The sequence below is a fragment of the Vipera berus genome, assembly GCF_964194415.1.
Source record: "Vipera berus genome assembly, chromosome: 17".
NCBI classification, from domain to species: Eukaryota; Metazoa; Chordata; class Lepidosauria; order Squamata; family Viperidae; genus Vipera; species Vipera berus.
In genome coordinates, this window is record NC_138220.1 from 1,636,213 (window position 1) to 1,659,605 (window position 23,393).

Here is a 23,393-nt window from a genome sequence, read left to right on the forward strand (position 1 = left end):
CGCCTTGCCTACCCTATAATGTTCCATCCAAAAAAAGGGCCGGAACTCCGTTCTGACCGTTCTATGAGAAAAAAAGCCCTGGAAATAGGGAAAGATGATGGACAGACAGGTGGATGGGTAGAAGGATGGAGGGGTAGAGGGACAGACGGATAGATGATAGGCTATAGATAGATAAAGAGGGATGGATAGAAATAGGGATAGATGATGGACGGATGGGTAGAAGGATGGAGGGAGGGATAGATGGGTAGATGATTAGATAGACAGAGGGATGGGGGAATAAAGGAAGAATCATAAAGTAATGCTCAGTCATAAGAAAAGGCCCCCAAGGAGCGGCATTATCTAAAAATACCAGAAGGCTCATTCATTTGCAGAGGAAGGAAGAAAGAGGAACTATAAAAGCAGAAAACACATCGACTGCAGATGTTTGAGAGACTCTACCACATTCCTCTCGACACCCAGAAGCCGCTCTAAAGGCAAAAGCATCTCTTGCGAAAAGCTGCAAGGACAGTTTCTCATGATATTCCTTTGAACCACAACAGCCTACAAGGAGTCCTCGGCTCGTGATCACAACTGAGCTCAAAATTTCTGTTGCTGAGCAAGACAGGTGTTAAGTGAATTTTGCCCCTTTTTATGACCCCTTTTTTTTTCCCCGGCCACAGTTGTCCTACTTTTTGATTAGTACCCCTGCCAGGAAAAGGGGAAACTTTAGAACTTTACAAGTGGAAACCAACCTGGGTGCTTCTGATGTGGAGTCCAGATCTGCACTTCAGGATTTGGAAGAAGTGGCTGAAAAGCAACCTTTAAAATTAGAGCTGGAGTTTGGCAGGGGTCTGGAAATAAAGAGGGGTGGTGGTGGTGGTCTTGAAGGCTTGGCTTTGCTTTCTAAACAATCCAAGAGGGTAGCGACCCTGCGGCTAAAAAGGGAGATGAGCTGCCCCCCCCCCACCAAACAGCATCTTCTCTTGAGCAATCGGGGAATTACAGTTTGCTCTTTCTACAATGGGCTGTACAATCGAAATAGGGGAATCGGAAGTGAGCAATCGGTGCGAATGGGAAGAGAACTCAGGGCTCTGTCACAGGTTATATGAGTTTGCTTCTTTTTTTTTTTAAAGAAAACACGTCACAAAACATACGGCTGCAGGGCTTGAGTTTGGCTAGTCTGAAGAAAAGAAGAAACAGGGGAGACATGATAGCAGAGTTCCAGTATTTGAGGGGCTGCCACAAAGAAGAGGAGAGGGTCAAATTATTCACCAAAGCACCAGAGGGCAGGACGAGAAACAACGGTTGGAAACTGATCAAAGAGAGAAGCGACCTGGAATTCAGGAGAAACTTCCTGACAGTGAGGACGATTAACCAGTGGAACGGCTTGCCACCAGAAGTTGTGGATGCTCCAACACTGGAAGTTTTAAGAAAAGACTGGACAGCCACCTGTCTGAAATGGAGGTTTTTAAGAAAAGGCTGGACAGTCACTTGTCTGAAATGGTATAGGGACTCCTGCTTGAGCAGGGGGCTGGACTAGAAGACCTCCAAGGTCCCTTCCAGCTGTTCTATTCAACTTTTGGTGGAAGGAATGGAAAAATGGGAGGAAGCACGTTCGTTCAACGGATATTTCTGATCCTGGAATGCTCTCCCAAGTGTCCTGCAGTATTATTACTTTTTAATACTTCTGGGCATGGAATGCCTTCCCCCCCCCCAGATGGAATCAATCTGCTTCATCTGTGCTTCTCTGATTCCTGCCCTACCCTTCACACACACACACACACACACACACACACACACACACACACACACACACACACACACACGTAGCAAAGCCAGCGGGCTGAAGCTCACAGGTGCTGTTTTTCAGCGGCTGTACGTGTGCTATGCAAAATATGCTTCTCTGCTCACCTTTCTCATTTTCCCACTCTTCCCAAACCTGTTTCAAATGAGTTTTGGAAAGCTTACGAGTGACTGACATTACACCCATGAACGAGGATATGGTATTGTTCGTATTATACCATCAGCAGAAGTTACATATGCCAAAAGGGCCTGCCCGTGTAAAGGCAATTTCAAAACACAAACTGAATAATTCTGATTTTTTTTTCTCCAGAGATGCAAAACAGCTTCTAACTTCTATTGAAGAATTTGAGGTTCAGTTTTTGCTAGTGGAAAAGGACCCCCTGCCCTCGCAAGCATTGCTTTTTGCTGCTTGTAAAAATCCTATGTTGCTAAACGCAAAATAGTGCAGGCTTGATTTTTTTTTAAAACCTTATATGGCCTATTATCTTTTGTACCTCTCTTTTGTAAGTTTCGTTTAATCTGGATCCCTGATTTGTAATAAAGTATTTGATATGAACGGAAGCAAGACAGGGATGTCATAATTCTCTAACGTTGGCATTTCGTGTATTTTTTTAAAATTTTTGTTTTTACCATGTGGCTAGTTTAATGTACAGGCGGTCCTCAACTCACAACAGTTTATTTAGCGACCATTCAAAGTTACAAAAGCAATGAAAAAAGTGACTTAGCAGCAGAAATTTTAGGCTCAAACGTGGTCGTACGTTGAGGACTACTTGTATTGTTATTCCTTGAATGGGTTTGTTGCAAACTACCAAGAATCCAGCCCATCAGGGGGAGGTATAAATCATAGTAGTAGAGAATTGACCGAAATGAACGGTAGCGAGAAGGCACTTGGGACAAAGTCATTCAGGCGATTTCCAACATTGGTGTGACAAATGGTGCTGTTCCCACAATTCACGCTGAACGTGGAAGGGTTTGAAAACGGGGATCAGGGTGGAGGAAATCCAGTCTGACTCTATGGCTGTGGCTTCTGCCCGAAATCACAGGAAAAGATGGATTTTGATAGATCTGGCTCTGAATTTTGAATCCGGCTTTGCAACGTACAAAGCCCGGTTCCAATATTTTGATTTTGTAAGCCTTCTGCTTTCTAAGCAATCCTTCAGAATTACAAAATCGGCAAAGGAAACTTCAGGAAGAGGTCACGCTCTTGGCATATGTCTTTATTTACTGAATTCTCATCAATATTCTGTCAGTGGAGACGAGAGGGGGACCGGGAAGGAGTGACAAGTTCAGAGCCTCTAGTTACCTCCTAAGTTCCTTTCAGCTTGAGCATTTCTGCTGAAAACATCAAGGCGATCTTCAATACCTCTCAAAATCAGACGAGGGTAGCCACAGCCTCTCGGGTTTTCTTTAGAATAAGCTTCTTCCCCCAAGGCCCGTAACTGAGCGTTTCTCCAAAACTGGGTGTCTGTTCCTATGGTTTCCTTCTTCTTCCTGCCCTTCGTGACTTTTGCATATCAATCTGTGAAATCAACAGAATTATTTGAGTGTGCGGGTGGAAAAGACGGACATCGCATCACCCACGACAAACAAGCATGACCTACAGCAAAACATCCTATGCTGTTTTTCTGGATGTTTCGTTCCACCTTCTCTCATTTAATAATAATAATAAGTTGGAAGGGACCTTGGAGGTCATCTAGTCCAACCCCCTGCTCAGGCAGGAAACCCTAGACCATTTCATTTTTTCCCCTCTTTTTTTTAAATATGCCAACGCACAGCACTCCCTGTTGCTTTTGAGGTTTGCTGGTAGCTTTTTGACATTTTCCTCCTTACAGTCACTTTAAAAAAAAAATTGTAACTAGGGATCTTGTAAATGTGCTAAGTCGCTCTTTTTTGAGGTGGGTTAGGACAAGCCACTTTTGGAGATTATGACCCAAGGGTCTCTTGGTACTCTCTGAGCTTGTTTTCTTGCAGACCTTTCATTACCCAAACTAGGTAAGATCATCGGTGCTAGATAAGGGATGGGGTTCGCTCTCCATTTATATTCTAACGGCTTGCCCTGTCCGTGTTTGTGGGAATACTCTGGGAGGCTCTTTGGTTGGGCTGTTTAGAATATAAAACGAGAGCAAACCCCAATCCTCACTACAGGTATAGTAGCACTGATGATGTTACCTAGTTGGGCAATGAAACGTCTGCAAGAAAAAACTCAAGTTCGGAGAGCACCAAGGACCCCACAGTCCTCCTCCCCTTCCTCCTCTCTGCAAACCCCACTCCCTCCTAGCACTGAAGACGTCGCCTAGTTTGGGTAACGAAACATCTGCAAGAACACGGCCAAACCCTCATTTCAACCCTGAGTGCAAATATTCCCCTTTATCATGACCTGGTTCGGCCTCGTGGGATGGAGAAAGGTAATTCTTTAAAGCTGGAAAATGCGACAGCTGGCTGTCTGTGGAGCGATACAGACACATTTCGCAGCCCTGGGTGCCCCCCCCCCAGGGTATAGTCAGAAATGCCAATGGTAGTGTGATCAAAGCTCCAGCTGGGTTGTTTTTTTATTATTATTATTCAATTGTCACTTTGTTCCTCAACCTAAAATCTGGCTCTTTTTGTAGAAAGCTCGAGTGTACACCCCACTAAGCCAAAGTTGCCATCTCTAAGCCATCATCGTCCGGGGCTTCCTGCCCTGAAATAATCTATGATTTAGGTCTTCTCTCCGTTCGCACATCGTTGACAGTGAGCTAAAAAAAGCAACAAGCGGCATTATAGCGTAGGCTGAAGCAGCAGCATAAATCTTTCTCTCTTCCCCCCCTCCCCGCCCTCCAATTTCTCTTGATGCTGGATTTACCCCCGTTTTAATTGATCGACTCTCACCGGCTGACCAATTACAGTCTATCACTGCCAAACGGACAGGGCCCAGCGCTTAACAGTGGCTGACATTGTCTCCATTTTTATTTTCCTTATTAAACAGGTTATATTGCCCCACAACAGAAGTCTCTTGGCAGTTTACAGTAAAACATGCCCCTCACCCAAGTGGGCTTGTAGACATCCCAATAAGGGAGAATCTTTGTAGCTGAGGGTTGAAATGAGGGAGGGGTCCTTGCTGCTCTCTGAGCTTGGCTGTTTTCTTGCAGACATTTTATGACCCAAACTAGGTAACATCATCAGAGCTGGTGTAGAAGTCCTTTGAGGATCTACTCCCATCTCTATTGACAGGGGAGCAGTGTTGGGACGCAGACCCTCCCCAAACACCTGTTGCTCCAGAAATTGGATGTTTCCGGGCAACCGCACATCAGGGCCACCCTGAGAATTTCCCCTAAGGTGCCATCCCTGGGCGCCAGGCGCGTAAACAGTTTCATAATACAGCACCATCTTCAGCTCAAAAGTTTGAATGCCGCTGCAATGGGATTCGTTAAGAGGACAACTTATTAAAAGAAGGACATTTTGCAACGGAGAGGCCAATTGGTTTTTTTTTTAAGGTTAAAAATCTGGAGCAGAAAGGTGGCAGGGTAGCTTCCTTCAACTTGGAAAGGGGGATGGTGGGGCAATTCACAATTGATTTGGGAATCGATGGGATTTACAAAGGGATCCCAGGCAGTCCTCGAGTTACAAGCATTCATTTAGCGACTGGGTGAAGTTAGAACGGTACTGAAAAATAGGACTTCACACTTCGCACTCCTAGACCGCCACAGTGATTTGATTAGCCAGCATGGCGAGAAGGTGATAAAACCTTTTGTTGTTAAAATGACTCCACGATCTTCCTGCTTAGCAACGGGAGTTCTAATCCCACTTGTGGACATAAGTAGAGGACTACCTGCCAAATTATTCCGGTTTAAGTTGGCCTGGGATTTATAAAGGTCCACAACAGCCCTACTGATTAAATGCCAAATATTATCGGGACAGGAACAATTCTAGCGGTCATGTTCTCAGTTCTGATTTTTAACATTCCAAAACATTTTTAATCACCATTCACGTCTTAGTAATTGCTGCATGAATTAATTGGTTCATTCCCCGCGTGGGCTTAGCTGGGGCACAGGTTATACGAACTGATTATTTATGCTTTTACTGAGCAGAATGCCGTAGCCTCTGGATCTCACAGAATAATTCTTGTTAAGCGTCGGCTGAGGACAGTCGCCACTTCGGCAGTTGTGGAATTATTTGAGCTCTCTAAACGAAGAACCCCTTTGAAAACGGTAGAGGTGGCACCCTTCAGCCGGAAAGGGACCCTCTGTGGTCTCCTATTAGCTCTCCCTCCACGCAGTTAGAAACAGATTTTTTTTTCCTCCCCCCTTCTGATCTGATAAAGAGGCTCCAAATTTGGATAAGATGTTGAAGATGCTCAGCAGGCATCTTCCGGGGCTGATTTGTGAAGGCAACAGATCCCCGGCGAAGCACTGCAGAATTTCTTGGCACTTTTTAGTGCTGGCGTCATGTTATTTATTATTTATCGTGCCATAGCAGCAGGAGCATGCTCAAAGGGCCCGGGGTGAGTTATCCTCTCTCTCTCTTTTTTTCCTTGTGCAGAGTGGGTGGCGGAGAGACAGAAACAGACAGAAACACGTTTCTTCCCAAACCTACTTGGTTTGATTTTAAGACAGCTCCGGGATAAATATATATTTTCCAACTATGAAACCCAGGTAGCAGAATCTTCCTCTCAAGCCTTAATCAGGGACCTCCAACCTGCAGATATCTGGGCTTAAATTTCCTTGCTTAGAATAGGGGGGGAAAAAATAATTAAAAAAGCTGCCAGATCCAACCAGGATCCAACCAGGAATTTGGTGCCACCAAGTGGCCCAAATAGGTAAATTTAGGAAGTTTGCAAGTACAGAAAGTAGCACTCCTTCATCATCCTGTCTTACCGGTTCAGAAGCTAAGCCTTTGACAGCCTGTTTCTTACGCTTAAGCGAAACCCGCAAGGCAGGGTTTGCATAAGACCTTAATTCATTGATGATTTAACCACGGTGGACGAGCTCAGCCATTGTTGTGTTTTAGGAAAGCAGGGGATAAGGCATCAGCCAGGATGGTGGGAAAGAGCCTTCTTCTCCCCTTTCACCATCAAATCAGAAATGCCATGTTCAATATCTGGCTGCCTCCCCAACCGGACTGCTTCAGCGCAGGCGGCTTGGCCCCCCCCCCCGCCCTTCAGCTGCAGCAACTGCAGATGTGAAGGCGGCTGTTTTGGCGTCCATTGCGATGGGTGGTATAGCTGTGGCAACCCTAGCATGGGACCAGTGTGGTCCTAGAAGGATAGCTGGGAGTAAGAAACTGGAGGGAGAGGAGGGGAGAGCAAAGGGAAGGGAGGCAAGATTTAGAGAAGGGAAGGAAGAAGAGAGAGAAAAGAGAAAAGAGGGAAGGGGAAGGAAAGGAAAGGAAAGGAAAGGAAAGGAAAGGAAAGGAAAGGAAAGGAAAGGAAAGGAAAGGAAAGGAAAAGTAGGAGACAATGGGTATCCGTATTAATACCAAGCCTTCTCATGCCATCAAGGTCAAGGATACAGAAAGCTCGGGTGGTGCACAGAAAAACTGGAAGGAGCCTAAAAGCATCTTTCCCAACCCACAAATTTTATTCAAAGAGAGGTGCCTTCATGCGAAGGGGGTCTTGACTAACAAGCCTTTTCTCCTACAGAAAAAAACAAAAAAAAACAAACAAAAAAAACCCCAAATGTAACCCTAAAGAGTCGCCTCGGCAAGATGGGCGGCACGGATGTTGGACAGTAAATTAAAAATGCAACAAAACGCTAGCCTTGCCTGAGGCGTGTTTCTCACGGTGTTTTCGTCCGTGAGAAACCTTTTTTCTTTTTTCCTCCTCCTCCAGCAGCTTCTGCAAGCCTGCTTAGAATCAGAGATGGCCCTTTGCATCTTCTGGGCTAAGGTGGAGGGGCTGTCCCTCGCCAGGCTCTCTTTGGCTTCCTCCCAAAGGCTCAGAGAAACGCCCTAGCCAGCATTGCAATATCCCTGCGTTGCCAAAAATAAATAAATAAAAATAAATAAATCCTCTGGTAAGATGCTGCAGAGTGAAACTAGCTGCTGGTGCAATGGGGTGGGAGGGTGGGGTACGCAGTCTGATTTCATTTTTCTTTTGCCGTAAACAGGGTTTATTACCTTCGTGCCCTGTTCCCAAGGGGAGCGCCTGCCTGCCGTGGCATCCGTTTGATTACTTTGCTGCGCTCGACACACACACACACAAAAACACGAGGCGAAGGTTTCTGTTGCATCAGACAGGGAGAAAGAAAAGGCCAAGGCCCCTAAAGGGGATTTGCATGACGGATTTTCAAGCAGGCATCTCTGGTCCACAAGAGGTCGAGGGGAACAACTGCGGGCGAGGAAGCATCAAGGTATCAAAACACACATTTGTCGCTTTCTTAAAGACTAATTCTCCAACTTTTGAGGACAAAGAGCCAAGCCAAGTCGGAAGAGATCAACCTCTTCTCCAAAGCGCCCGAAGGCAGGACAAGAAGCAAAGGATGGGAACTAATCAAGGAGAGAAGCAACCTAGAATTACGGAGAGATTTCCTGATAGTCAGGACGATTAACCAGTGGAGTGGCCCGCCTTCAGAAGTTGTGGGCGCTGCATCACTGGAGGTTTTTAAGAAGAAATTGAACAACTGTTTTTCTGAAATGGTCCATAGGGTGAAATTGGTTTCGGAAAGGGGCCAGCTCTGCAGGACCAAGGAGAGCGCCAAAGAAAGGGGAAAAACAGATGGGAAGCCAACTTGGGAGATGTTTGCAGTACTGTAGAGAGAAGCAACCTAGAACTAAGGAGAAATGTCCTGACAGTGGGAACAATTAGTCAGTGGAGTGGCTTGCCTCCAGACGTTGTGGGTGCTCCATCACTGGAGGTTTTTTAAAAGAGGTTGGACAGCCATTTGTCCAGAAAGGCTACAGGGTTTCCTGCCTGAGCAGTGAGGTTGGAATAGAAGACCTCCAAGGTCCCCTTCCAACTCTGTTATCCTCTTATTCGATTGCCTTCGAGTTTACAACTCGGTTGAAACTTTTTAGAAACTAGCAGTTCTCTAGTGAAAGTCTGGAGGGATCAAATTTATCGATCCTAGGCCTGGGGCAGGCAACTGCCTTCCGCCTTTGCAATCTTCTTTTGCACATCACGGCCCCTCTAACCCTCGCCGTTAACTGAGCCCGCCTGCCTGCCACCCGAAAGGGAGCATCGTCAACTAGCTAGACGAGAGGAGAGACCACGGACGTGGAAAATCAGAGCCAGCACAAGAGCTATTTTTAGACCCCGGCATATCAGATGAGCGCACACGTGCCTAACCCCCCCCCCTTGAGCCAGCCGATGCAATTGGGCTCAGCCCCTCCCTTGGCAGAGAGAGCCACAGGGAAGAGCCTTATGGAGGAGGTAGGGTGGGATAGAGCTGAGGGGGGGTCCCCAAAGCATTCAGAAAGGAAGGAGCTGAATGCCTTTATCCAAGAGCAGATGGAAGACAGAGCAAGCTGGAAAATACATCGGTAAGAACGCAATCCAACATGCGTGCACACAAACACACCTACACCCGCACGTATGCTGGGCGGGCTCTAGCTTAGAGGAGCCCTGTAACCTTTTTCTTCTTTTGCTTGTGGTTTTTTTTTCCCAGGGCTTCCGGGCCCCTGGGGTGGGTATTCAAAATGCACTTGCCCCAAAGAGATATCCTTATTTGGTGCACAACCTCTGAAGTCTGGGGCTCCAGGGAGCGTCTCGCCATTTGGCGTGGGGGATTTCAGCTCACCTCTGTTTAAAGACAAGAACAGGTGGCCAGCTCTCGGCCACCCTACCGTTTCGGGTTTTTGCTTCAGCCGTTTAAGAAGCGTCCTTCCCCCGGAGATTTTGGCAAATCAGTTTGGGGGTCTCGCTGGCAGGTGTTCAAAAGCAAATCGGTGCTCTGCTTAATTTGGCCTCCCGTGGCTACAAGGGTCTCTCCCCTTTGGCTGAGGAATAACTGCCTCTTCACTTTAAAACAGGAGCAGGTAGCTTGTCATCTTCACACTGGGGGAGAAAGTCCACAGAACAGAATGGGTGGAATTTGTGGCGATAAATCAAGGACTACCTATATTATTTTTCTTTTTCCCTGGAGAACCCGGGGGGGGGGGTGTGTGTGGTGGTGGTGGGGGATTTTCCACCTCTGGCAGCAGAAGTTCCAACCTTTTGCAGCTCCTAGCTCTTCCCACTGTAGCTTTACGTCCTTCAGCACCACCCGGGATCAGATCTCCCCACCTTTGGAGCAATTCCATCTGGGCAGACAGACCCTAGTTGTGTGATCAAGGCCAGGTGGAGACCTCAAGAAAAATAAAATAAAATCTGGGCTTCATTTGGCAGAGCAGCAGCAATCTCTTCACTTCACCCCAAAGCAGGAAAATGCTTTCCTGTTACTTTTTTCCCCTCTCTCCTCTCTTCCAACCTCTCCTCCACTTGAGGACTTAGACAAAGGCCCACCGACTGCTTCTTTCTCCAGGTTGCCCAGGACTAATCCCACGTCTGCGGTTGATTCTGGGGGGGAGGGGGGCTGGGAGACGGGGTGGGGGCGGCAGGCCTATTAGCGGTGGCAAAGTTTGCAGTTTATATTTTGAAGAAGGGAGGGAGGGAAGAAGGAAAGAAATGGAAATGAAGGAAGGAAATGGAAATGAGAAGATGGGAAGAAGATGGGGGGGGAAGGCGGCATTTTGACAGCTGCCCAGAGCGCTCCAGTTTTCCCCCTAAGCAGACGCACCATTTCATTGCAAGACTCTCCACCTTCTTCAAGGCTCAACAGAAGCATTATGGCAAATTCTTCTTCCCCCAGAAATAGGATCCTCCACCTTCCATTCCCATAAAAGGCTACCAATATCCTTCCTCCCCTGGGGTTAAAGGCTCCTGCACTCTCTCCTTAACTGTACGAAGGACTAGCTTCCTCACCATTCCTGCCCGCATGTCCTACCCCATCGCCAGTTAGCTGAAGGGTGCCATCCCAGGCTGAAAATACTAAGGAAATGGTGAGTTTTGAACTGAGAGTACATTTTAAAAAACTTATTTCTGGAGAGGAATCTCAGGCTACTCTGCTTAGTGTGAGATTTGTGGTTTTTTAGCTTCCTGTTTGCTGCCTTATATCCAATCAGTTTGTTAAATGAGATTTGGCCCCTAACTGCAACATCCTAAAAATATTTCCCTTCATCCTTGGCTGGACGGCTGAGTGGAGTTCTTTTGCCACACAATCCTCTTCCATGGCTATCACTATAAGACAACCCCAGATAAGTTTTGATTATCCTCTGCAGAAAAATTTCCTGGTTTCTAAGTGTCGGCTTCTCCTGACTGATTGGCTTGTACCATTCTGTGCCTCTGTATGAAAGTTCCTCCAGGCCAGGGGTCTGAAAACCTGTTTGAGTTTGCTTAACTTTATAGGTTTCTACGACGACTTCATGGCCACAGTCAATGTTTGATTCAATTCGAGGTGGCTAGTAAGGGAAACGGCGCAGGAAAGAAGGGATAAAAGGGAAAAGTGGGTAAAAAAACAACATGCAATCGTTCGGAAACTCTGTGAACATCAGCATGAATAAAAACGTGTGCCTTCGAATTCTAAATGAGAAAACCCACTATCATTTACTAAAAGGGGATAGAGTGACCCTTTTCCAAATTTCAGAATATATTTCCCCTGCATTTTAGTAAAGTGCATGCTATATGAAGCACACGTTTTTCACTTTGTTTTGAGACCTGAATGCAAAAAAAAATTCATTTTAATGTATGCTGATTAGCATACAATTAAAGTGGTAATAAAGATTCTATTCTATTCTAATTATTCTATTCTGTTCTTCAAAAATGCAGGGAACTTGCAACGCTTCAGCAGCCCTCCTTCTGAGTCAGTAAAATAAGCAGAGAAGGAAATTTTATTTTCCCTTTTCTCATAATCCTAGAAAATGGGTTTCTTCAAGTGAGTGGGACTGGCAGTAGGCTGTAAGTCTATTGTCTGCTGCTGACAATTGAAAATGATTCATTTTCTACTATTTACCAAAATAAAGTCTCTCAGTATGTGTATGCGGGTGGGGTGGGGGTGGGGGTGGGGAAACGATCGTATACACATTATAAGACATAAATGAGGCTTATTTGCCTATCTAAAATATTGCACACCTGTTTTGTATTATTCCCTCTCAGGACTTTTGACTTTTACTTCCCCAGATGAGACATTCCAGGCATGGCTGGGAATTAAATTTCAGGTCACCTTGCAATGTTTTTCAGTAGATCAGGGATCACAATAGTCACCCATGCCTTAGTCGAGGCCCCTTTGGATTCCTGCAATGTGAGTGGGGCTGCCCTTGAAGACCATCCACCAGTTGCAGTTGGGTACCCTGCAGTTCACCTGAGTAACATCACTGGTCTGGGAAGTGCACCGGCTTCCAGTTGCCGTCCAGGTGTAATTCAAGGTGCCGGTTATCACCTTGAAAGCCCTACGTGGCACAGGGCTGGGTTTCTTGTGGGATCACCTCTCCTTGAGGGCATCTGCCCATCCTTACTAAGTCTGATAGGTTAGGCCCGTTCCTCTCTGTTAAGTGTTACCATCTGATCCTTTGGAACAGCCACCCCCTGGAGATCGTTGAGATCCCCTATCTTTCTAGCCTTCGGGAGGGCTGTAAAGACCCGGCCTCTTTCTTCTTTAAATCTTTTGTCCCCAACTTCAAGGGCCACAGCTGGCCACCTGGGAGAAGCAGCGTCTCAGTCAACCCACCGACTACCTTCTCCTGGTCTAACATTCACACCGGCTTCCTTCCCCACCGCAGGCAGAAGTGCTGACACCAGAGCAGATCACCGAATACAAAGGCATCTTTGAGATGTTTGACGAAGAAGGGAACGGCTTGGTGAAGACCGATGATTTAGAAAGCCTCATGAGTTTGGTCGGGATCAACCCCACCAAGCGAGATCTGGTCAACATGGCCAAGGATGTCGACAAAGACAGTAAGATGGCTGCCTTCCCAGGGGGTTGCCTTGGGCTCCTAAAAATTTCTGGCCCGGCACTGTTGGTGTCCTCCAGAATTTCATGTCCTTCACAGTTCTCTTGATCCATGTCTGACAATCTGGCTGTTACAGCTTCTTTGCTAGGATTGTCAGGAGTTTCATATGCAAAGACCCATCTTCCTGAGCCCTGCATATCCTTGCCATGTGGTTTCTTTAGCCCTCCCACCAGGGAAGAGCTTCCTTCCTAGTTTCAGAAAATAAGATTGCTTGTTTCTTTGGCTGATCTCTTTCCATTCCTGATCACCTGAGTTGCATTTATAGCTAGACACAGCACAACAGCCCGGCTGTAAATGAACAATTATGCAAATGCTCTGTTTCTTTGGCAAGGGGAAAAGCTTCCCCCCACCAGAGGATAAATTGTGACTTCTTTGAAGAGGTTTATGCAAATTTCACCTAATGCAGAAGTTGCTGGGAAGTGTAGACAGCCTAACCCCCTTCCATGTTTTGAGCAAAACCAGCCAAAGCTTAATTTCCCAGAAGGCAAAATAAGCATCCCTGTTGCTAAAGGGTTACAAAAAAAAAGCGTTAAAGAAAATGGGAACTTTGGATTTTAATATCAAAATATTTTTTAAAAGAACAAATGACATTGGAAATAGGGCCCAAAGGCTTGCAAACATGAGTTTGGCTGCAGTTCTGCTGAAAGACTGATCAAACTGAGCTCCGGGATATTTTCTAGTATTCATGTTTAAAATCTCCTTTGAGCAAAGCTCAATTTGTGATCACTTTTTGACATACCCATGTGATTTGCTATTGCTGTTTTCTGAGGTTTTCATTCTCTTTGGCTGCCCAGCTGACTATTCAAGCTTTGCTGGTGGTCTCCCGTCCTCCTGACTTCTTAGCTTCCTAAGGTGACCCATAATTGAGATCAAACGTAACAGCCTTAAAGTAGGCTTAATAATCCTCTCTGTTCCATCGAGGGACCTCACGACACTGCTGTTTGCCCTCCTGCCTCCTTCCGAGTCGCCAAACCTTTGTGGGAAGAATCCATCTCTGCAAAAAAAGATGCCAGCCACCCAAAAATAAAGTTGATCAGGAGCAAGTCTAGGCAGATTTGACCTCAGTAATCTCTTTTTCCTCCAGAAAAAGGCACCTTCAACTGTGACGGGTTTCTGCTGTTGATGGGCATTTACCACGAGAAATCCAAAAATCAGGACGAGGAACTCAGAGCCGCCTTTAAAGTCTTCGACAAAGAACACAAGGGCTACATTGAGTGGGACACGCTGAAGTAAGCAGCCAAAGGCGGGAAGTGGAGCCTCCTGGATCCAGACCCAAGGCGAGAACGTAAGCAGCACTTCAAGCCTTCTCATCTTCTCTGCCATTTTAGGTACGTATTGATGAACGCTGGAGAACCCCTGAACGAGCAGGAAGCTGAACTCATGATGAAGGAAGCGGACAAGGACGGAGATGGGACGATTGACTACGAAGGTACTGGAAGCATAATCGTGCCCATCCTCCAACGGTTTCAGCCAAAAGGTTCTACATAAATCGAGACTGTGTGGATATTTTAATTTATTGAAAGGTCCTGGAATGGATCAGACAATTCCTGGCCTGCAGGTCAACAGTCTAAAATGTCTCGACACTAAAGGAAAGTGGATGGGGAGGGAAAAAGAGATAATGCTAATTCTTAACATTGAAAAGGTAACAGTGCTGGTAAATAGCGATGGAGACTATATGGATACATGTGTGCAGTTTTCATAGCAATCATATGACAACACCGTGAGAAATGCTGGCAACTTTTCCAATTCCCCAGTTACAGTAGTTTAGAATTAAAAGCTCTTACTTCTCTCCAAGCTGCCTGTCAGAATATCTTCCTCTGGAAGAATTTAGATGCTGGCTTGTTATATTGCTGAGATGCTGTTAATGCTGCACATCTGTTCCTCCGTTTTAAGCTTAGTGCTGTCTTCCAGCTCCATCTTTGCAGTTAGCTAGACCGGTAGACTTTACTTTTAAAAATAAGAGCCAGAAATGAAACCAAGTTACAACATCTGCCTAGGCTTGCTGTAAACAAGTTGCTTAACTGCCTGTTTTATCTTATGCAAAGATACAAACAGTCTCCCCCACGAGATGTCTTGGAGGTCAAAAGCCAGAATTCTCACACAGCTTGGTTAAAAAGCTGAGAATAAAAGATAAATTGGGAAATTACGGGGAAAGCACGAAAGACAAAGAGGCTGGCAATTCCTCCCATTCTCCACTAGACGGCGCCATCTGGATGGAAGCTGATTTATTCCACAGCAAAATTTAATTTTCAGGGACTTTCTTAGTGTTTATTCTGAGATTTTGACTTCTTTACCATTTGATTTTGTGCTGCTTTTAACTTTGAGTGGGTTAACGTGGGTGTGGGCTCATTTCGCAGGATAAATGACAATTCACCCACCTTAGACTCACTGGGAAATACGTTTCTCATGGCTGGCTGGGGAATTCTGGTAGTTGAAGTCCACATTTCTTAAAATTACCACGGCTGGGAAACCCTGGCCTAACCCATCATCCAATGACAGTATGGTAACAGACCCTGGCAGTTATCTATTCTGCCTCTGCATATACAGGTAGTCCTCAACTTATGACCACAATTGAGCCCCAAATTTCTGTTGCTTAGCTGGACGGTTGTGTTAAGTGAGTTTTGCCCCATTTTATCATCTTTCTTTGCCGTAGTCATTAAGTGAATCACTGTTGCTTAGTAACACGGTCGTTAAATGAATCTGGCCTCCCCACTGACTTTGCTTGTCAGAAGGGCTAGTCCTGGTGGAAAAATTACCCAGCCTGCTGAAGTTCAGCCTTGGCAGCATCCTGTCAGTGTATTTGGGGGGGAAGGCAAGGAAGGACAGGGCTAAAAAACCACATTTCTACCTTCTTGCTCTACATTTGTTTTCTCCTTCCTAGAATTTGTGGCCATGATGACAGGCGAGTCCTTCAAACTGACTCAATAAGACCTCCGAGAAACTTTTCGGTTCGTCTCTCCTGTCTGCTCGCTCTTCCTCCGACGATGCCAAGAGGGTAACCGTGACGGAACCTGGACACCCAACAGCGACACGCAGTCCCAACCCCGGCACACCGCCAGAGTCTTTAAGCTGAGGACGAAACAAACACTTTCCTGAGCTGAGACCTTTAGTAGACCCACGTTTGGACAGAATTTGTCCTCGCTTGAGTTTTGTCAATAAAGCCTGGGTCAAATTGAACACGCGAGGTTTTGGCAATAAACGGGTGGCCTTGGTACTTTGCATGCAGCCCTGCGTGTCCTTCAAAACTCCGCAGGAGCCGGGGAGCAAAGGGATCGCTGTGTCTTCTGCTAAGCTGTAACCTGGTTTGTTAAGCCTTAGTCCAGTGGATTGTGTGAAGCTGCCATTTTGGTATTCAACCAGAATGATGGTATCCACCCAGCCACTTAAAACCTATACAGGTAGTTCTCGACTTACAACAGGTCGTTTAGTGACTGCTGAAAGTCATGACGATGCTGGAAAAAATGACTTTCACACTATCTACGAGGAATTAGATCAATGGGGAAAAAATGATCAGGGGAGTCTTTATATAAGCATTCTCCCAATATGTTGATCTTCTATATGCAGCACAATACACTCACAGAGAGATATAAACATAAGCATTTTTTACGACGAATACCTAAAATACAAAACGCTTCGTGGTCCAGCAGAATCCTGCTAGATGCAAAATAAGAAATCAGAGCTTTCTTGGCAAAAGGACAGCATCGTTCTGTAAATCCACAGCAGGAACGCAAATATCCCAACGCGGAGTTGACATCCCCATTGGATGCAGAAATATGTCCTTGGAGCAGACGAAGGAATCAGGGCCGCAGGAGCCAAGAAACCGTATTCCGGTTTTGATTTGAAATAAAACGAAAGGACCTTGTGTTTTTTTGAAAGAGTTTCCACCTTGGTAGCGTGACAATATTGCCCAGTCTATCGAAAGAAGAAGTAGGGAAATTTTTTTTAAAAAAACGGGCTCTGGGTCCAAGCTTGGCCGTTACACAGCAACGAATCCCGTATTTCAGCAATTTGCTAGAAAATCCAGTCTTCCCACAAGAAAGAGAGATTAATCTGTATTTGCTCTCATTTCCCCCCTCCCCACCAACGGCAGGGTGCAGGATAAGAGACCCTTTGACCCCCTTTAAGTCCATCAGCCAGCCATTTTCTGCTAATCCAAGGCACTCGAGGCAGCTAACCTCTAAAGGGGTGGTCTCGTGACCCCGCCCCCCAAAAAGCTTTGTTTTTCACCTTGGATAATTCAGACGCGGACGGCGAGCATCTTGTTTCAGTCCTCTCGAAATGTCCAATGGCACATTCTCAGGAGATTCTGATGGTGGTAGAGGTCCCTCAAAGCCAAGGCATCCAAGCGCAGATGATCAAATGTTCCTTGTCCATCATGATTTCGGTCCACATTCTCCTGTTCCCCTATCGAAGAGACCCCTAGGATTGCTCGGGGGAGGAAGTAGATGCACCTCCTGGGTCCTCCTGGACCTCCATGGGGCTGCCTTCGGATGTTTCGGGCGACCTGGGAGCCTCGTGCTGCTCCCTCGGCGAGGCTGCTGGTTCACAGGCACTGCCGTCCGGTTTCTGGCCCACTGGGGGAGTCTCGGCGTGGGACTTGGACATTCGGACGGCCTCATCGTAGGAGGGGGGCATTTCTATGGCGTAGAGGCTATAGGCCGGAGGACACACCGTATTCCTGTCCGGGTCTCCATAAGGCAGTGAGAGCGAGACGTTGGGTGGGTACTGCAGAGAGCTGTAGGCTGTAAAAACAACGAAGCAGAAAGATAAGTTGGTCCTGCAATGCTTGTTTTTAAAGAAAATTTATATGGCTGCGCAACGCATTTTTAGCGACTCTGAGCAGCTCACAAAAAGAATCATTCTGGAGGTTTGGTGGTTTCTAAATCTAAATACTACTACTACTACTACTACTACTACTACTACTACTACTACTACTACTACTAATAATAATAATAATAATAATAATAATAATAATAATAATAATAATAATAATAATAATAAAATTCACTGTCTCCCTGCAAGAGTCTCCAATGTCAACAAGGACTTAGATAAGACTACTTAGTTAGCCACAGCAACTTTTCCTGTTGTATAAATACCCTGAAGATTATCAGATGGTTTTTCAAACGGCCAGCAACCACACCAACGAAATGAAGGGGGGATGGTCCCCACAGGTCAGGCCCAAAACTCTGGATTCTGAGAGAACGTCAGAAAAAGTGGGGTTTACTTACAGGTAACGGTGCTGTGGGCGGTGCTGTCATGCTCCATGGGGATGACAGTGAGGTCGTGCGCGTGGGGCGGGAAGGTTTGGCGCAGTGGCTGCTTGATGCGGCAGCAGAATTTGGCACAGCTGGCTCCGATCCCGCACATCAGGAGCACAAACACAGTGAGCAGGATAATCCTGTGGGGAGAAAATGGGAAAAGATGAATTTCCCCTCTGTAAGTGGGGTTGGAGGGAGGGAGAGAAGGAAGGAAGGAAGGAAGGAAGGAAGGAAGGAAGGAAGGAAGGAAGGAAGGAAGGAAGGAAGGAAGGAAGGAAGGAAGGAAGGAAGGAAGGAAGGAAGGAAGGAGTTGAAGTCCACAAGTCATAAAAGGGCTGAGTTGGAAGACCCCCTGCTCTGTGAAGCCATTTTTTTGGAGGTTTGAAGTCACCCACATATTATTCCTTCTCTGGAATAATCACTGAGACTGGATGTAATTGTGGGTTGCAAGGCCCAGAAATGTGCAAACTTCCATAGGCAAAGAGGATTTTTAAAAATGCAAGTGTAATTGTGCATTTATGTGTGTGTGTGTATGTGTGCATGTCCATGCGTGTCTCCTCCCCCCACCAATTATAGCCCTCACTGCCTGCTTGGGAAGAAAACAAAATCTCATAAAACTTTTGCACTACGATTAAGCAATCTGTGCACAGGGCAGTAAGGCAGATCGCCAGAAGACGGGGGAAAACGGGAAGCAGGCACCCAGAAAGTTAGCGATTTAACATTTCTAGGTAAAACATTGCCTAAGTCCTTCCTTAATGATTCACAGAAGAACTACCCTTTGTCATTTTATCATCTGATTTCTCTTCTTAGGGCAAGGAATATATGCATATTTTAATCCAGCAAGGATGTTTTCTCATAATAAGGAAAAACGGGGATCGTCGAGCAAGGATTTATCAGTCACAAGCAAGATGGCTAACAAGCAGGAATGGAGGATGGACAACTACGGCAACTTTATGACCTGTAGACTTCAACTCCCAGAATTCCTGAGCCAATCTTTTCTCTTTTCTTTTCTTTTCTTTTCTTTTGGTCCTGGTTGCAAACTCTTTTTAGAAAGCTCCTAAAACGGCATCGCCCACGCCAGCAAGGCCAAAATTGTAGAAGTCTGACTCCAAGAAGGTTTACACAATGCACTGAAGCTGGGTTGGCAAGACACAATTTCTGCCTTCACAACCATCTTGTGCAGTGAAGCACCTCACAGCTTAATGGAATGTCATGACTTGACCTTCCTAGGAAGGTTCCCTAGGATGTTGGGCACCCAACGGCTGCTTCACTTGGGTGGCTTCTGCAAATTAAGAGGCTGGATGCAAACGAGCAGTCGCACCCCATCGGCTTAAACCATCCTGGTTATTTTTATTCTCAAAACTTCCCCGGAAGCAGAGAAGTAGATAGAAACCTGACCTCATCCTCAAATATGCCAAACATCCCCCAAAGCTAAGCCAGAATGAGCAGAAGGGCCTGCCCCGTGCTTGACTTCGCTGCCACCACCCAGCCATCTGAATCATCGCAAGGAAGAAAGTCCACCCACTCTTTCTAGGCAAGGCCGCTTCTCAAGTTTCTCATACACTCCGCCCAGGATGTTGACCCACTAACCGTGGTGTGTTTCTGAGTCACGCCCGCCCGCGGCAGGCAAGAATGTTGGCCAGTTGGGAAGGGAACTGATTAATTTATCCAAAAGAACAAAGGCAGAGGAGGATGGGCCCTAGAACCAGAGGGGGTTGGCACGGTCCCTGCTCCTGCCTTGGGCGAGGAATTACAAATCCCAGGGTTCCCAGCCATTACTGTAGGGAAGTGTAATTCCACAATAAACCAGTGTGTAAGTTTTCTCTGAATCTGTATATGTAGGGATACATCTATGCAAATGTAAGTACAGAAATGTAACTTTTTCTACTCTAGTACAGTTTGTCCGAGGTAGGTAAAATGAGGACCCAGATTGTTGGGGGCAATTAAGCTGTAATAATGCCGCTTGGGGGGTGTGTGTGAAAGCCCTAATAAGCAGGCATATACATAGAATGAAGGCTACTGCTAAGCTTGTAAGCCGCCCTGAGTCTTCGAAGAAGGGCGGGATATAAATGGAATAAAAATAAAAAAATAAAAAATTTTTTACACTTAATGACTGTTGCAGCATCCCTACGTTCACGAGATCAAAATTCAGATGCTCGGCAACTGACTCGTACTTATGACGGCTGCGGCGTCCCGGAGGTGTGTGTGTGTGTCACGTGATCCCCTTTTGTGACCCTCTGACAAGCAAAGTCAATGGGGAAGCCAGATTCATTTAACACCCGTGTGACTCACTTAACAACTGTGGCAAGGAAGGTCGTGTAAATGAGGAATAGTCACTTAACAATTGTCTGGCTTAGCAACAGAAATCTGGGGTTCCATTGTGGTTTTAAGTTAAGAACTACCGGTAGCCACCCTGCGCCTTGTTCCTGGAACTGGACTGGATGGTGCAAGAAATTAAGTACATTTTTTTTTTAAAAAAGCAGCATTTTTTTCGGTGCAAATCGCAGTTTCGTAGCATCCTCTTTTGATTCTTTAAATACCGGGAGGCACCTTTGAATCCAACTAATTGAATGTTTGACAAAAGGAACCGTAGTGGGTAAAATCCTTTTTTGTATGTGTGCTAAAACTTTCAGAAACCGCAGAACAGAATATCTGTAGCTGACGGTTGAGCTGTGCGGTCCTGGGTGCTCTCCGAGTTTGCGGTTTCCTCGCAGACGTTTCACGACCCAGCTAGACAACCTCATCAGTGCTGGAGGGGAGTGGGGCTTGCAGAATGGGACAAGCACAGAGCGATCCCTCGCGCTCTCCAAGTTTGCTGTTTTCTTCCAGACGTCTCATGACCCAACTAAGCCACGTTCACTTAAGAACCGTGTTACTAACTTAACAACTGGCGTGGTTCATTTAACATCTGTAGCAAGAAAGGTCATAGAATGGAGCAAAGCTCACGTCTAGCGGAGCAACAGAAATGTTGGGCTGAAATGTAGTCATAAGTCAAGGACTACCTGCACTGCTTTTCAACCGCTATGCAGGTATCCCCTCTCCAAATGCGGAGAGGAAAATAATCTTTTGCTGGCTAAGTTTCCTTCTTGAGACTCTGGATTCAAACCTTGATTTATCTCTAAAGGGGTGGTTAAAACAAACCACGTTTTAGCACCCTCTGAGGGACATCAAGGTCCCTCCGGTCTGGATTTGCATTTGGACAAGAAGAGTTTCAGGAAGGACGAAACTAAAACTTACCAAACGTACCACAAGCTTGTCCAGCTGGTCCCTTGTTCGGAACATCTGCAAGAGAAGGAAGCCGCCAGTCAATCACTTGATCCAACTCACTCACACAACCAGACAAGAACCTGATCCCCCAACAGCTGCTTGCTAATTCCTACAACAGACAGAAAAGGTAGGCGGGTTTTGTCACTTCCAATTCAGAGGTGAGTAACTGGAAGGCAGAAAACCAACAGGGGGGCTCAACAGCACCTTTTAAGAATTTGAAAGGCACATACATGTTGTCCTCGACTTACAGCCATTCATTTAATGACCATTCAAAATTCCAACGGCACTGAAAAGCATGACTTATTACTGTTTTTCACTCTTACCACGGTTGCAGCCTCCCCCATCGGTCGGGTGATTAAAATCTGGACACTTGGCAAGTGGCTCACGTTGACGATGGCGGCGGTGTCCCAGGATCCCGTGATCCCCTTTTGCGACCTTCCGACAAGCAAAGTCCACGGGGCAGCCAGATTCAGTTCACAACTATGTGACCGACTTAATAGCTGCAATGGTTCACTCAACGACTGTGGCAAGGAAGGCCGTGAAATGGGGGCAAAGCTGACTTTTAACAAACGTCTCGGTTAACGACAGAAATTTCGAACTCAGCTGTGGTGGTTCAGTCCAGGACTAGCTGTACTTACCCCAAGGAGATACTTAAAATTTACTTACTCTTGATGGCTGCTACAGATGATCTCGCAAAAGGCAGGCACAGCCTGGCGGAGGGGAGAAAGACGGGAAGTTTAGCACAGAATAGAGAGTTTGGGGGCTTCTTAAAAAAGATGCAAGCCTAGTTTTTTTTCCCCAACCCTGATTGCTTGAAGATGGGTGGACTTCAACCTGCCTGGGGAATTCTGGGACTTGGAAGTCCACACAATCTGTCAGCAACCGAGGTTGAGAAACCCTGCATTGGCTCGAGGACAAACTCAAAAATGTTGTGTGAACACAACACGTACGCACTCCTGGACTTTAATTCAAAACATCGGAAAGCAAGTTTGTTCTGGACTCCAAGCCCTGTTCATTCTGCCTTGAAGTTCTTCCCTAACCAGAGATTGGCTTGATTTCAAAGGGAAATCTGCTGCGATTCACTCAACCTGAAATGCGTATTCTTCACTGTTCTACAAAAATAAGAACGGAGAGATGGACTATTGAACACGTTTATTCAGATTGGACTATAAACTAAGTTATGCACCAAGGACGGCGGAGGGGGGGGAATGCTTTAGGATTGTCAAGCAAGCACACACACACACCGCACTTTTCCCAGCGTTTTTTAAGATTTTCATCAGGCCCTAGTTAGTAAAACCTGAAAAATCTAAAGGAGGGCTTTGGGTTTTTGTTTTTTTTTTTGAGTTTTTGTCCCAGGCCAAACCACCTGCCACGATTTACAAACTACAACTCGGGAGAAGGGGAGGATCAGCCAACTGCGAATGACCCCCAAAGTCGGAATTAAACTCGGGTTCAGATTTAATCAATGGGGCGACAGGCTGGAGAAGAAGAAAAAACAAAACGAAAAAAGGAGCATTTACCAGGCTGGGTGACAGATTTAAGCCCGCTCTCCCTCCCCCGTTTGCTGGCAGGCCGGATTTCTCGACCCGCTAGAAAGGGGCGCCGGTTCACAAGAGACGCAAACCCGAAGGCAGGCCACGGGTGTTCCACGGGTCGTGCGAACCCAGCATCCTCCGGCGGGAAGGGGAAGCGATCGCGGTCTGAATCGCGGGCGCAGAGCCACTCACCCGTGCCCCGATGGCGGCTACCACCAGCAGGGAAGAGGCCGGGCTGGCTCGGCGGGCTGAAGCCATGGGCAGCGGGGGAGGAAGCGGCCCGGCTCGGCCCGGCTCACCCGCCTCCAGGGCCGCCGAGGCAGCCTTTGTCTCCGCCGCGAGCGAGCAGCGCCGCCGAGCGAAAGAGGAGCCGGAGCCGCCCGCTTGGCCAAGGGCACTGCTCGGGCACAGGCCACGCCCCCCCGCCGCCCGGCCACGCCCCCTCGCCGCCGGCTTTGTTCTGCCCAGGGGCCGTCCGGCTTCTCCAAGCGGGCGCCCGCCGTCCCAAACGGGCTAGCTCGGCGGGCGCTCCCTGTCTAAGCGGGCAGGAGGCCGCAGAGGCTGGACCCATCTGTCGGGAAGGAGGGGGATC

General features: G+C 46.8%; 2 protein-coding genes and 1 long non-coding RNA gene across 3 annotated transcripts; 1 reads left to right on the forward strand and 2 right to left on the reverse strand.

Annotated features, from left to right (window-relative positions):
* Positions 1-2,173: 2,173 nt before the first annotated feature.
* On the reverse strand, positions 2,174-10,506 carry LOC308675863. The gene is made up of 3 exons (XR_014028226.1): positions 10,473-10,506; positions 9,495-9,751; positions 2,174-3,301 (listed from the first exon to the last, which is right to left on the reverse strand). It is a non-coding gene; the product is annotated as an uncharacterized lncRNA (long non-coding RNA).
* Positions 10,507-10,544: 38 nt separating this feature from the next.
* Positions 10,545-15,918, forward strand: CALML6 (calmodulin like 6). Its single transcript, XM_081341455.1, has 5 exons — positions 10,545-10,734; positions 12,511-12,685; positions 13,826-13,970; positions 14,070-14,170; positions 15,623-15,918. Exons 1-5 carry the CDS (start codon positions 10,732-10,734, stop codon positions 15,667-15,669), a joined length of 471 nt encoding a protein of 156 aa, XP_081197581.1. The 5' UTR covers positions 10,545-10,731; the 3' UTR covers positions 15,670-15,918.
* Positions 15,919-16,245: 327 nt separating this feature from the next.
* On the reverse strand, positions 16,246-23,072 carry TMEM52 (transmembrane protein 52). Its single transcript, XM_081341448.1, has 5 exons — positions 22,994-23,072; positions 21,933-21,976; positions 21,237-21,281; positions 17,970-18,139; positions 16,246-17,483 (listed from the first exon to the last, which is right to left on the reverse strand). The coding sequence occupies exons 1-5, from the start codon at positions 23,057-23,059 to the stop codon at positions 17,161-17,163; spliced, it is 648 nt and encodes a 215-aa protein (XP_081197574.1). The 5' UTR covers positions 23,060-23,072; the 3' UTR covers positions 16,246-17,160.
* Between the last annotated feature and the right edge of the window lie 321 nt (positions 23,073-23,393).

What these genes read in the sequence shown, in the direction of transcription:
- CALML6 (XM_081341455.1), top strand. An exon ending in CAAGGATGTCGACAAAGACA is followed by an intron (nt 12,686 to 13,825) that starts GTAAGATGGCTG and finishes TTTTTCCTCCAG; the next exon opens with AAAAAGGCACCTTCAACTGT. An exon ending in TGGGACGATTGACTACGAAG is followed by an intron (nt 14,171 to 15,622) that starts GTACTGGAAGCA and finishes TCTCCTTCCTAG; the next exon opens with AATTTGTGGCCATGATGACA.
- TMEM52 (XM_081341448.1), bottom strand. Translation starts at nt 23,059, where the DNA reads ATGGCTTCAGCCCGCCGAGCCAGCCCGGCCTCTTCCCTGCTGGTGGTA. An exon ending in ATCTGTAGCAGCCATCAAGA is followed by an intron (nt 21,282 to 21,932) that starts GTAAGTAAATTT and finishes CTTCTCTTGCAG; the next exon opens with ATGTTCCGAACAAGGGACCA. An exon ending in ACAAGCTTGTGGTACGTTTG is followed by an intron (nt 18,140 to 21,236) that starts GTAAGTTTTAGT and finishes TTCTCCCCACAG; the next exon opens with GATTATCCTGCTCACTGTGT.